At 44.0% G+C, this 15,378-nt stretch overlaps 1 protein-coding gene across 1 annotated transcript in view; it reads left to right on the forward strand.

Moving 5' to 3' along the window:
• The window catches only part of LOC146578317 (uncharacterized), a 46,943-nt gene that overhangs the window by 9,098 nt on the left and 22,467 nt on the right, over positions 1 to 15,378 (forward strand). Inside the window, exon 2 of the mRNA XM_085258330.1 lies at positions 12,870 to 13,217. Coding sequence (XP_085114456.1) covers positions 12,870 to 13,217 — 348 coding nt within the window. The remainder of the gene's footprint in view (positions 1 to 12,869; positions 13,218 to 15,378) is intronic.

The raw sequence follows: 15,378 nt of genomic DNA on the forward strand, positions 1-15,378 counted from the left end.
TTTTAGGTGACAGAAGGAGACATGTGGCCTGGTCAAAACACAGAGAGCTGCACTCTGAAAGATCTTTAAATATAGTAAACATACCTTGTGTGCCACAGACTGCTCCCAAACACGAGGGGACAAGTAATACCTCTAAAACACTTAAGTTGGCTTTATTAAACGTTAGATCTTTAGCTGGGAAAACATTTTTAATTAATGATTTAATCACTGAGCACAGCCTTGATTTTATGTTTTTAACTGAAACTTGGTTGGACCAAAATAACAGTGGAGCTGTTCTCATCGAGACGACCCCTCCTAACTACAGTTTTATCAGTGAGGCCAGGGTGAGCAGGAGAGGAGGAGGGGTTGCTGTCTTATTTAATGAATCATTTCAATGTAAGCAGCTATCTCCTGGAAGTTTTCAGTCTTTTGAATATGTGGCTTTACAGCTGAAGGCCCCATCCAAAGTTGTGTTTCTTAATGTTTACAGGCCTCCCAAATACTGCACAGACTTTTTTAATGACCTCAGTGAACTGCTGTCTGTGATCTGTGTTGATTTCGACTGTGTAATTATTGTTGGGGATTTTAACATCCATGTGGACAACCCTCAGGACAAAGGGACTAAAGACCTGAGTAACACTCTGGGCAACTTTGGGCTGACTCAGCATGTAACAGAGGCCACACATAATAGAGGACACACTCTCGACCTACTGATCTCCAAGAGCCTGAGCATTTCAAACATTACTGTGTCTGATGTGGGCTTATCTGATCATTACTGTGTTTTCTTTGAAAGTAAAATCTCAGCCCACACAAATATATCAACAGCAGTGATCACAAAACGGTGTATAACTGAAAACAGTAGTGAGATCTTTAACCAGGTCTTCCCATTAACACCTGACCTGTCCAAAGGTTCAGTCAATGAGCTCGTCAATAGCTTTAATGCAAAAATGTTAAATGTAATGGATACTATTGCCCCCATTAAGGTGAAGGTTATCTCTGGAAGGAAAAAGTCTCCATGGAGAAACTCCACACTAGTGAAAAATGAAAAAAGAGAGTGCAGGAAAGCTGAGCGCAGATGGAGAAAAACAAACCTCCAGGTTCATTATGACATCTATAAAGAGAAACTTCACAATTATAATTTACAACTGAGGAGTGCAAGAAGGTCCTACTTCTCTGACATCATCACTAAAAACAGCCATAATGCTCGGGTCTTATTTTCTACAGTTGACAGGCTAACAAACCCTCCTGTGCCAGTGGCAGCTGAACTTCATTCAACCATGGCCTGCAATGACTTTGCCAAATTCTTCACAGACAAAATCCAAAAGATTAGACAAGCAGTTAGTACATCAACAGCAGATCCAGGATATGTACTGTGTCCACCGAAAAACTGTTTAAACACCATCAAACAGTTTCACCCGATTAACAGCAAAGACCTGGAGGACATCTTAGGTCAACTGAACTCCTCCTCTTGCTGTTTAGATGTCCTGCCAACAAGTTTTTTCAAAAAGGTCTCAAAGACTTTAGAGTCAGACCTGTTACAGATCGTCAACTTTTCCTTAATGTCAGGTGTGTTTCCAGAACCACTAAAAACTGCTGTAATCAAACCTATACTGAAAAAGGACAATCTTGACAAGAGACAAATGAAAAACTACAGGCCGATCTCAAATCTCCCATTTTTAAGTAAGATCATTGAAAAAGCAGTTTCTCAACAGCTCAATTACTTCTTAAAACAGAATAACTGCTACGATGCCTTCCAGTCAGGTTTTAGACAGAACCACAGCACTGAAACCGCTCTGACAAAAGTGTTTAATGACATATGTCTGAACACAGACAGTGGAAAAATGTCAGTCCTAGTTTTACTGGATCTCAGTGCAGCATTTGATACAGTTGACCACAACATATTACTCAAACGACTGGAGAACTGGGCAGGTCTTTCAGGAACTGTACTAAACTGGTTCAAAACATACTTAGAAAACAGGAAATACTTTGTATCAATAGGTAACTTCACATCCGAGCAGACAAGTATCACATGTGGAGTTCCCCAAGGTTCCATCTTGGGACCCCCTCTGTTTAACATTTACATGCTCCCACTGGCACAGATTATAAAGAACAACAAAATAAACTACCACAGCTATGCAGATGACACACAAATATATATCACAATGTCACCAGGAGACCGAGGCCCTGTACAGGCTCTTGGTAAATGCATTGAGGAAATTAATGACTGGTTGTGCCACAATTTTCTCCAACTAAACAAAAACAAAACTGAAGTAATAGTCTTTGGCGCCAAAGAAAAACGATTACAGGTCACCAGAGAACTTCAATCTATACATCTAAAAACCACAAACCAGGCGAGAAATTTGGGTGTAGTGATGGATGCAGACCTAAACTTAGAAAAACACATTAAGACAATAACAAAGTCAGCTTACTATCACCTCAAGAATATTTCAAGGATAAAAGATCTGATGTCTCAACAGGACCTGGAAAAACTAGTCCATGCATTCATCTTTAGTAGGCTTGATTACTGTAACAGCATCTTTACAGGTCTACCTAAAAAATCAGTCAGACAACTACAGCTCATTCAGAACTCTGCTGCTCGAGTCCTCACTAAGACCAAAAAAGTGGACCACATCAGTCCAGCTCTGAGGTCTTTACACTGGCTGCCTGTCCGTCAGAGGATAGACTTTAAAGTTCTGATGCTGGCCTATAAAGCTCTGAATGGTTTAGGACCAAAATACATCAGTGTCCTCCTGACCCAGTATGAACCTTCCAGATCCCTCAGGTCATCTGGATCCGGTCTTTTATCAGTTCCCAGAGTCAGAACCAGACACGGAGAAGCTGCATTCAGCTTTTATGCTCCTTATATCTGGAACAAACTCCCAGAAAGCCTCAGATCAGCTGAAACACTCAGTTTATTTAAATCCAGGTTGAAGACTCACCTATTCTCAGCTGCATTTGAATAAAGCACCAAATCCACACTTTTAAGCTTAAATTTCAAAACTTACACTAACTACTGATCTTATCTATTTCTGATTTTATCTGTTTTGATTTTATATACTGTTTTGTTTGTTTGTTAAGCTTATATTTCAAAACTTACATTAACTACTGATTTTATCTACTGTTCTGATTTTATCTGTTTTGATTTTATATACTGTTTTGTTTGTTTGTTTGTTTGTTTGTTTGTTTGTTTGTTAAGTGGGTTTAGAGCTCTGGGTAGCTCCCCAGCTGGGTCTAGACTGGGTCTAGAGAGTATTTTAAATTCAGGGAATTTAAAATAGAAAGTAGCTCGTCCACAGAAGGACTGGTAGCTCCCCTTACGATAAGGGTTCAGATCGCGCGAACAGGTGTGGGATTAGAGCTCTGGGTAGCTCCCCAACTGGGTCTAGACTGGGTCTAGAGAGTATTTTAAATTCAGGGAATTTAAAATAGAAAGTAGCTCGTCCACAGAAGGACTGGTAGCTCCCCTTTCGATAAGGGTTCAGATCGCGCGAACAGGTGTGGGATTAGAGCTCTGGGTAGCTCCCCAACTGGGTCTAGACTGGGTCTAGAGAGTATTTTAAATTCAGGGAATTTAAAATAGAAAGTAGCTCGTCCACAGAAGGCATGTGAACACCTCACATGCCTGGAACACCTCACGCAGGTGTTCCAGGCATGGAACACCTGCGTCTGCATTACTGCAGCTGCAGCCCCAATCCGTCTGTCGGTCTCCGGCTCCCTTCTCCCCGAGAACAAGACCCCGAGATACTTGAACTCCTCCACTTGGGGCAGGAACTCATCCCCGACCCGGAGTGGGCACTCCACCCTTTTCCGGCTGAGAACCATGGCCTCAGATTTGGAGGTGCTGATCCTCATTCCCGCTGTGTCACACTCGGCTGCGAACCGTTCCAGTGCGAGCTGGAGGCCTTCACCCGATGAAGCCAACAGAACCACATCATCCGCAAAAATCAGAGATGAGATTCTGAGGCCACCAAAGCGAAAGCCCTCCGCCACTTGGCTGCGCCTAGAAATCCTGTCCATAAAATTTATGAACAGAACCGGAGACAAAAGGCATCCCTGGCGGAGCCCATCACCCACCAGGAACAAGTCCGACTTATTGCCGGCAATGCGAACTGGTTGGGCAAACTCCCATGCACCGTCAAGTATCCTTGAGAGGATAAAGAGCTGGTCCAGTGTTCCACAACCAGGACGAAAACCGCATTGTTCCTCCTGTATCCGAGGTTTGACTAGCGGACGAACTCTCCTTTCCAGCACCCTGGCGTAGACTTTCCCAGGGAGGCTGAGGAGTGTGATCCCCCTGTAGTTGGAACACACCCTCCGGTCCCCCTTCTTAAAGATGGGGACCACCACCCCGGTCTGCCAGTCCACGGGTACTGCCCCTGATCTCCACACAACATTGCAGAGGCGTGTCAACCAGGACAGCCCTACAACGTCCAGAGCATTCAGGAACTCGGGGCGGACATCATCAACACCAGGGCCTCTGCCACCAAGGAGTTGTTTAACTGTCTCAGTGACCTCGCCCCCGGACTCTGCTTCCTCCTCGGAAGACGTGTCAGTGGAATTAAGGAGGTCCTCGAAGTATTTCTTCCACCGCCTGACAATTTTCTCAGTCGACGTCAGTAGCGCTCCGCCAGCACTATACACAGTGCAGGTAGTGCACCGCTTTCCCCTCCTGAGAGGCCTGACGGTTTGCCAGAATCTCTTCGAGGCAGTCCGGAAGTCTTTCTCCATGGCCTCTCCACGCCACTAAGTCAGGATCCTTCCCCACATTCCATGTCCCTATTGCCAGTCTTGGCAGCCGGGGGTCAGTCCGCCAGGGCCTCCGCTCCTGGCTGCCACCCGGCACACAATGCACCCGACCCCTATGGCGCCTCCTGCGGGTGGTGGGCCTGCGGGAGGATGGGCTCATGTCTCCTCTTTGGGCTGTGCCCTTCTGGGCCCCGTGGACTAAGGCCCAGCCACCAGACGCTCGCCCTCGGGCACCCTCCCCGGACCTGGCTCCAGGGCGGGGCCCCGGTAACCCTATCCCGGGCAGGGTAAACTGTTCCCTCGATGTTCTTTTAATAAGGGTCCTCTGAATCGCTCTTTGTCTGGTCTCTGTCGCTGTTCGAATTTTTGAGGAAGAGACATACGACTGAAAATCCATAGTGGGTCAACACAAACGATTTTATTAAAGCACATATACTGTATGTGGTGAAGATGGGCTCTGCAAAACATCAGGCTCCATCTCCCGCCTGACAATAGGTGGGTGTGATATTTATACTTATGATGACCAGTAACTCCAGCGAGGACATATTCTAAAAAGGAACCGCTACTTCCTCTGTTCCTCCAGATGCTTCCTGTTATTCTACTCTCTGCACTTCAGAACAGAACATGAGCATACCGTTTACAAGCAAAACAAGTCTGTGTGCAGGCAGACTTATGTCTGTATTTTAACCTCAGTACATGACCTCCCTCAACAAACAAAGACATTTTAGAAGCATACCTCCTGACTCCGTTTGAGTCATCTGTTACCAGGCAAACTCCAATGCAGGAGGCTGCTGAATGCACACAGGCAATATGTAGTAAATTATACTGTAAACATGTAGGCAACCTTTCAATAGCTGAACTTTGCTCCATTGATCGGCCAGACATCGCGCTGCCCGTAGCTTCAAACCATTAATTAACTTGACCGAGCTTCAACCCTTTAATTATGCAATATGTGTATAACATGATTACAGTTGCACCTGCAATGAAAGATTATCATGTGCTTAGGCTAAAACCTGAAATACAGACTTTAATATAACCTCACCACTTTCAATAAATGTGTCAATGAAATGACAATAATGATAAATCAAAAATGATGCAACAGTAATAATAAGGATTATGAATAGTAACATAGATTATGAATTTAAAATAATATTTCATCTCGGCCACCAGACGCTCGCCCTCGGGCACCTTCCCCGGGCCTTGCTCCAGGGCGGGGCCCCGGTAACCCTATCCCGGGCCCCTCCCTTCCTTCCCTCCCCATCTCCAGCTACCTCCCTTTTCCTGCTCCACCACAACCACCCACACATGCAGGGCCTTGGAGTAGGGGTATGTCACCAGGGTGCAGAGGAGGCTACCCCCCCCCCGTCCCCGTCCCCTTCTGGCTGCCTCTGCCTCAATTTTATCCCACAACTTAGACATTCACATTACTCACACTCTCATTACACATACATATAGGATCTTGGGGGGGGGGGGGGGGCACGATACACGGAGTCCAAATTACCATCAGGGTGTACACCTCACCCCTGGCGTCGTTGCCCACCTCTCAATTTTAAATACACGTAGACATTGAGGGCTAGCAGGAGGGACTATGCGCTTACCTGCTGCTCTCTGGCAGGTAGCTCCATGCCCTCCTTGGTTTTAATTGCACCTTAGAACACACATGCATCAACACTACAATGAGCGGGTGGAGGGAGGTTTGGAGTCTTCTCTCACCCCCATTCTCTGCGGCCTGCTGGAGCGGGGGGGCTAGGAGGAGGAGTTGGCCGTCCGACTGCGGTCTGGAGTGTGGGGCCTCCCTGCTGCTGAGGAGTCGGGGCGGTCTGCCTCTCCCCACCGCAGGGAAAAGGGTAACACCACCTGGGTCTGGGTGCAGTTCCCCCCTCCAGGGGCAAGGGTACCTAGACCCGGTTCGTAGAGTACGCTTGGGGAGTGTGATCGTGTGTACAGCGTCTCTTTATGTCTGTCTCCACGTTGGTTGAGTGTGGAGTAAGTGCATATGAGAGCATGAGGGTGGGAATGGATGTTTGTATCTGTGTGTGCCTGTATGTCTGTGTCTATATGTCAGGTTGGGTATCAGACGCCACCTCTCTGGGGACATCTCAGGCCCTCCAAGGTTTGGAGGCCTATCTCCACCCACCACCACTTCCCCTGCCAGTGGCGGACTCCCTCAGGTGTCGGTGCGTTGGTGGTTCTTTGTGTCAGGGGGTGGGCGTCCGGGTACACACTGGCTCACTCCTTGGCGGCCGCTTATCGGGGCCTGGGGCTCGCTCGGGCCACTTCGGAGGTGGGGTGCCCCCGGCCTCTCGGCCTGGGGCTCGGTCACTCAGGCACAGCTGGCTGCCGGCGGAGCTCACGGGTGCGTCACTGCAACTCCCCCTGGCTTCTGCTCCGCGGCTGCTGAGTGAGCCCTCATCTGGGACTCTCCTCAGCTCTTACTGGGACAGTGGCGCGGCTGCCCCTCTGTTGGTCTTCCTTGGTCTCTTGTGTTCTGGGGGCCTCTGGATGTCTGGAGTTTTGATCTCCTCCATACCTGCTTCATACCCTGGAGGACGGGGCTGTGGCTCCCCACACTCCCTAGCAGATCGTTACATGGAGAAACCTTTGGAATGCAAGCATGCTGATCCACACAGGTATGCACACAGGTGTACACATGGGTATTCACAGGCCCGGACTACAGCTTTCTTGGCTGCTGCCTCAAAGCACATTGTGCGCTGTCTATCTTGCGTGCTGCACAATATCGTTTATCATTTAGTATCTACTGATATCTACTGCTAGCTAGTTTATTGTGATGGTGCTTTTTTTTTTATTATGTTGCTCTTTGTTGTTTGCTTTCTCTTGTGTTTTTTTTCTCCATACAGGTGACCCAGGTGTTTTGTTTTTTTTGTTTGTTTGTTTTTTTTTCTTTCTTCCCCCCCTTCTCACCGTCTCTTCTCCCCTTTGGTTTTCTTTCTCTCCCTCTCTTTCTTTCATTCTTTCTCCCTGTCCTATCCCCCAGTCATGTCTGTCCCGTTTGTAGCAACTGAAAATAAAATAAATTCATAATTATAATAAAGGTCAATCAAATGGACCAATATGGCAAGGCCATGATGATCCACTTGGTAAAATAAATCCGCTTGGCATCTTTCTTGGCCTTAAGACAACAATTCTGATGGCTAAAGATCCAAACGGGACACAAAAAAAAAAAAAAAATCCCTATCCCGGGCAGGGTAAACTGTTCCCTCGATGTTCTTTTCACAAGGGTCTTCTGAATCGCTCTTTGTCTGGTCCCTCACCCAGGACCAATTTGCCATGGGAGACCCTACCAGGGTGCAAAAGCCCCCAGACAACATAGCCCCTGGGATCCCTGGAACACACAAACCCCTCCACCACGATAAGGTAGCGATTCAAGGAGGAATTGCTACCTTGAATCGATTGAATCGACAATACAATTGATTCAAGGACAATACAATTTTTTTTATTTATTTTATCAACTTTTTTTCTGACGATGCTTTCTCTGTTGAGCACACAGTGGATCTGCGTTCGACTACTCTGCTTAGGCTGCACTGTTGAGTGCATGTCCACTGAGCGCAGCGGAAGCTAGCAAGACAGAAGCTAAACTCGTTGCAACATGGCAAATTGAACCTCCCCCACCCTCATTCAGATCTGGCGTTTGGAACTATCTTGGTGTTCATGTGAAGCAGTATGACCCTGATGGTAAGCGCGTCATGGACAAAAGTAAAACAGTATGTCGGATGTGCCACGCAATGCTCAATTACATTGGTGGGAACTAGTGCGTTCACGCAATTAGCTTGTTAATGTGTTGACGCCGTCCAGCCCCACACACGGGGGCTCGTCAACGGAGATTTGCCACGTTATGGCTTTAATGTCATTTTAACGAGAGTAATGCTGACAGCACTACAGGGAGTGCAGAATTATTAATGTTGTTCGTGTATAATTTACGTTGAGTAGGCTAACCACATTATTACATTAATGCAGGTAAGGTAAACTAGGAAACATCATCATAGCTACATCTGGCTGTCTTCTTGTTTGATGGCAGATACTCCCTTCACCCTGGCCAAAAAGGCTAAAAGTGTTTTTTCCACTGTTTAAGCTCTGCTTCCAGCCAAGAGTGATACCATATACAGGGAGTGCAAAATTATTAGGCAAATGAGTATTTTGTCCACATCATCCTCTTCATGCATGTTGTCTTACTCCAAGCTGTATAGGCTCGAAAGCCTAGTACCAATTAAGCATATTAGGTGATGTGCATCTCTGTAATGAGAAGGGGTGTGGTCTAATGACATCAACACCCTATATCAGGTGTGCATAATTATTAGGCAACATCCTTTCCTTTGGCAAAATGGGTCAAAAGAAGGACTTGACAGGCTCAGAAAAGTCAAAAATAGTGAGATATCTTGCAGAGGGATGCAGCAGTCTCAAAATTGCAAAGCTTCTGAAGCGTGATCATCGAACAATCAAGCGTTTCATTCAAAATAGTCAACAGGGTCGCAAGAAGCGTGTGGAAAAACCAAGGCGCAAAATAACTGCCCATGAACTGAGAAAAGTCAAGCGTGCAGCTGCCAAGATGCCACTTGCCACCAGTTTGGCCATATTTCAGAGCTGCAACATCACTGGAGTGCCCAAAAGCACAAGGTGTGCAATACTCAGAGACATGGCCAAGGTAAGAAAGGCTGAAAGACGACCACCACTGAACAAGACACACAAGCTGAAACGTCAAGACTGGGCCAAGAAATATCTCAAGACTGATTTTTCTAAGGTTTTATGGACTGATGAAATGAGAGTGAGTCTTGATGGGCCAGATGGATGGGCCCGTGGCTGGATTGGTAAAGGGCAGAGAGCTCCAGTCCGACTCAGACGCCAGCAAGGTGGAGGTGGAGTACTGGTTTGGGCTGGTATCATCAAAGATGAGCTTGTGGGGCCTTTTCGGGTTGAGGATGGAGTCAAGCTCAACTCCCAGTCCTACTGCCAGTTTCTGGAAGACACCTTCTTCAAGCAGTGGTACAGGAAGAAGTCTGCATCCTTCAAGAAAAACATGATTTTCATGCAGGACAATGCTCCATCACACGCGTCCAAGTACTCCACAGCGTGGCTGGCAAGAAAGGGTATAAAAGAAGAAAAACTAATGACATGGCCACCTTGTTCACCTGATCTGAACCCCATTGAGAACCTGTGGTCCATCATCAAATGTGAGATTTACAAGGAGGGAAAACAGTACACCTCTCTGAACAGTGTCTGGGAGGCTGTGGTTGCTGCTGCACGCAATGTTGATGGTGAACAGATCAAAACACTGACAGAATCCATGGATGGCAGGCTTTTGAGTGTCCTTGCAAAGAAAGGTGGCTATATTGGTCGCTGATTTGTTTTTGTCTTGTTTTTGAATGTCAGAAATGTATATTTGTGAATGTGGAGATGTTATATTGGTTTCACTGGTAAAAAGAAATAATTGAAATGGGTATATATTTGTTTTTGTTAAGTTGCCTAATAATTATGCACAGTAATAGTCACCTGCACACACAGATATCCCCCTAAAATAGCTAAAACTAAAAACAAACTAAAAACTACTTCCAAAAACATTCAGCTTTGATATTAATGAGTTTTTTGGGTTCATTGAGAACATGGTTGTTGTTCAATAATAACATTATTCCTCAAAAATACAACTTGCCTAATAATTCTGCACTCCCTGTAAAGAAACAAAAAAACTTCAGTGTCAAACTAGCTTTACTTTCATGGATCTGTAGCAATTTCACTTGATTTATCACTCAGTGTCAAAACACACAAATGACTCATTCATTTATTAACAGAAAAGCACAATCAAATTACCTACACCACAAATTAAGTTCAAATAAATAAAATTAAATTATTTTCATGGGTTCACTCCAGCTAAGCTAATGAAACAAACAAAGATGTCAATCTTGGCAAAATATAAATTTGTTGAAGTCAAATTATATTCAACACTACAAGGCACACTTAAAATCCTTTAATTTTCTCCAAAATTGATAGTGCGCCATATAATCTGGTGCACCTTATGTATGAATTCTGGTAGTGCTTACTGACCTCAAACCGATTTTTTGTCGCATATGGTGCTGAAAAATCTGTCAAAAAATGTTTTAGCACGATTTTGGTAAGGTACAAAGCTGGAAACCTGGAGGATGAACGCTAACTTTTTTCCACTTGATAAAAGTTAACGTAAGGATTCCTGATTGTTAGAGACAAATGCAATCGCATGGCAGGATGCTGTAAACAGACCAAACTTCAGTCAGGAGAACAACTGAGATAATCCTTCCACAATACGAGGTTAGTCATTCATATACTGCAACAACATGGGAATAGAGGTAATGGTGCAGAAGTGGAGGAAGCAAGAAGAATGAGTTGAGTAAAGTTTGACTTATCTGACTGTTTTGTTTTCCTTAATGCACCTTATAATCCAGTCCGCCTTATGTATGAAAACAGACCCCTTCATCGACAGTTCGCCTTATAATCCAAAAAATACAGTATTTTTTAACAGTAGTATTTGTACTTCTACTTAACTACAGAATGTGTGTACTTTTGCCACCTATAGTTTTACCAAAATATGCTCAAAATTAAACTGTTTTCCATCTTTGGAGATCAGGATCCTGGGTATTTAAGTGCATTTCTTGATCCCTTTTCTCCTGCCTGTCTCTTTGAACTATCTTAAGCCGTGAGTACTGATATTTCCATGTGCCTTTTATTTTATTGTGTGTTTACAAATGAAGTGGCCATTTGGTTTTAGGCCACAGCGCATGTGTCTGTCATGATCCAAGCAGGCAACCAGGGTTTTATTTTCAGATCATTAGAGACTGTTGCAATTAAGGTGTGCATGGGTGAGAGTGAGTGTGGGCCCACCATAGTGTTTAATTATCTAGTTTTATTTGGTATTAGAAATTGTAGTGAATGAACAGTAATGAATACCACTTCATCAGTGGTACATATTAAAATAACACTAAACCCAATTGAATTAACTTATTTCCTTTATTTTGTCCTGAAATAAAGTCAAACTGATGCATTTCAGATGAAATCCTTGTCTTGTGGTTTATGTACATAGTTCATATTTTGGGTTCTGAGCAGGTAATATCGTGAGTAACCTAAACTGTAGAGACCCAGGCCCCGCTCCCAATTACATGAGATGGCTGTGACACTTTTTATTTGGAGAACTGGAACCGCTTTAATTATGGTTGCAATACAGATATGACCGGGTCACGTCTCTCAGTGAAGAATTATCCTGAGCAAAACAGGATTTTTGGAGCACACAAAGAGACTGGACAGTGTGGAGTCACCTGACAGCACACACAGTACTCTGCTTTAAAGGGAACAGTACATACTGGGGAAGCATTAACAGAATCAAAACACTAAAATAAAATAACTGACAGACCTTTCTGCTCCTGGTGGGATAGTTTTGCAGTTGCAGCCTTTTAGCCTTCGCCTCTTAGTAAATCTGTCTGTGAATAAGAGAATATTTCAGAAGAACAGTGCTCATCCCTCCTCACAGAAACAATGCTGAGCAGCAGTGAAGCTGATCTGGAGGCTCACAGCATCCCAACACCTTACTGAGACGCTTCATTCTGGGTTTTAAGTTCATTTATCACCAGTTTAAATGGTTTGTGTTAGCTGCAGTTTTTTGTTTTTGTGATGAAAAACATGTTGGCTGTGTTCATGTGACTCATTCTGCCAGTTGGTGGTCTGTCTCAGAGAGATGGATCATGAGAGTACGTTCAGTTCAAAGGGAACATGAGGTTTCAGTACAGCTCATCGTGATGGCAGACTGTCACAGTGAACTCTTCAGAGGGAGCAGAAAACCTTCAGGTCCTCCAAAACATTTAACAAAGATGAAGATACAGCAGAGTTTAAAGGAAGTGCTTAGAAAATAAAGCAAAGACCAGGAAGAGTCACATTTTCCAACATTTTCTGTAAACTCAGTAAAATGCACCAAACTGAGGCTGGTTCATGAGCACAGACACACTCAGTTTAATCTGTCAGGTGTTCACAGATTAAATGTTCAGATTTAATAAACAAATGCATTCAATTTGAGTGTCTGACTGTAAAACTGGTCTCTGTGTCCTGCTGATAAATGTGGGCTCTGAGACAAACCCACTGCATGCAGATAATTTGTGTTTATGTGTCCTCAGTTTCCCAGCATGCCCTGGCTGTGGTAGTGGAGGTGAATGAGGGGGAAAGATCTGTCCTGCTTCCCTGTCAGTACTCAGGTTTTATACCTGATGACCTCACAGTGATGTGGACTCGCTCTGATCTTGATCCCAAATCTGTCCATCTACAACGAGAAGGAGGAGACGATCTTACAGGGCAAAACCAGCGTTACAGCGGGCGCACATCAATGAGGTCTGATGCTCTGGACACTTTAGACTTCAGCCTCACTCTGAGAAAACCAACAAAGACTGACAGTGGCAGCTACACCTGCTCCATCAGCGCTGGGAGAGAAGAACGGCGACTGAGAGATATACAGCTGCAGGTCAAAGGTCAGTCAGAACTCTGGGTGGGTTAGAGACTCCACATGGAGCCTGTTATCTATGTGACATCTCAGAGTAAGAGGTCAAACTGAAGTTTTGTAAATTGTTGTGACTAACCTGAAAAACCAGCAGCAACATGTAGCTCAGAGCTAACCTCAGTGCAAACAGGATGTCTCTGCTACAACAGCTGCAGTCTTTACTGCATGTGCAGGGTTACACTCGCAACATTTACACACTGTACACAGTGGAGAGCATGAGCTCTCTAAGCCTCACTGCAGCTCACAGAGCAGCAGGAAGTGTCCTGATGTTGTACAGACTCAGACTGGAGGAGCTGCTATGAAACGCAGACAGAGCAGAGATGGTTCATCATGTTTCATCCAGCTGGTCCTGATGTCACTGAGACTCTCAGGTTAATAACTGAGGATAATTGAGAATAATTGAGGAAATCAATGACTGGTTGTGCCACAATTTTCTCCAGCTAAACAAAAACAAAACTGAGGTAATAGTCTTTGGCGCCAAAGAAAAACGATTACAGGTCACCAGAGAACTTCAATCTATACATCTAAAAACCACAAACCAGGCGAGAAATTTGGGTGTAGTGATGGATGCAGACCTAAACTTAGAAAAACACATTAAGACAATAACAAAGTCAGCATACTATCACCTCAAGAATATTTCAAGGATAAAAGATCTGATGTCTCAACAGGACCTGGAAAAACTAGTCCATGCATTCATCTTTAGTAGGCTTGATTACTGTAACAGCATCTTTACAGGTCTACCTAAAAAATCAGTCAGACAACTACAGCTCATTCAGAACTCTGCTGCTCGAGTCCTCACTAAGACCAAAAAAGTGGACCACATCAGTCCAGCTCTGAGGTCTTTACACTGGCTGCCTGTCCGTCAGAGGATAGACTTTAAAGTTCTGATGCTGGCCTATAAAGCTCTGAATGGTTTAGGACCAAAATACATCAATGACCTCCTGACCCAGTATGAACCTTCCAGATCCCTCAGGTCATCTGGATCCGGTCTTTTATCAGTTCCCAGAGTCAGAACCAGACACGGAGAAGCTGCATTCAGCTTTTATGCTCCTTATATCTGGAACAAACTCCCAGAAAGCCTCAGATCAGCTGAAACACTCAGTTTATTTAAATCCAGGTTGAAGACTCACCTGTTCTCAGCTGCATTTGAATAAAGCACCAAATCCACACTTTAAGCTTAAATTTCAAAACTTACATTAACTACTGATTTTATCTACTGTTCTGATTTTATCTGTTTTGATTTTATATACTGTTTTGTTTGTTTGTTAATTAGTTAGTTTATTTGCTTGTTTTAATCAATTTTAAATCATGCTTTTTATTTGTTTTTGTTTCTAATGTCTCTGTAAAGCACTTTGAATCACCTTGTTGTTGAATTGTGCTATACAAATAAACTTGCCTTGCCTTAATAACTGCTGTTAGGATATGTAGTGTAAATCATAGCGGGGTTCAGGTAACAGTGAGGGGACTGCAGAGTTAATGGCATAAAACTGTAGGACTGATGTTTATATTTTGATATTGTTCTGCTTAAGTTTTTATCTGTTACATTTATCAACCATCATCTCAGACAGCTGCTGCCTGACGGAAACACTTGAAATAGTTTCAATAGACTTTCCTGTAAGTTCATTATACACAAACAAAGCATTTACTCATTTGAGAGACATTTGTAAAAAACTAAATAGAAAGCATCTTTTTCAGTGGACTGGCTGTCCCAGAGAAAGATCCAGTGAATATTTTATGAAACCATTCAAGAGTAAAAGCAAAAGATCCCAGACACCCTCTCTACTTCTAAGGTTAGACTCCAAACTTTCCTTTTTTGATAGAGATTATAGTTTTTACGCTTATAGGGCTATAGATAGAAACAATATCAATCTGGCCAATGGTAGAGATTTTGACTATAGCTCAATGGCAACTAAAGAGTCAAGTATAAGTCAATTAAGTACCGTATCTACATTTCTTTCATGTATGCTGTCCAATAGAGGTTGAACCGTTTGAAGTCCGGCATCACTTGTGTCACTGCTCTGACTGCTGGTGGTTGAGACAGAAAATGTATCTGTTAGAGTTGGAGAGGAGGGCTCTTCCACATGTTGCTTCAGGACAGTCAAATCTGAGGGTGACAAATAAAAATATTACAA

The sequence above is a fragment of the Mchenga conophoros genome, linkage group LG3 (assembly GCF_057382185.1).
Source record: "Mchenga conophoros isolate Kocher_MC1m ecotype Shallow Benthic linkage group LG3, M_conophoros_male_GT1.1, whole genome shotgun sequence".
NCBI lineage: Eukaryota > Metazoa > Chordata > Actinopteri > Cichliformes > Cichlidae > Mchenga > Mchenga conophoros.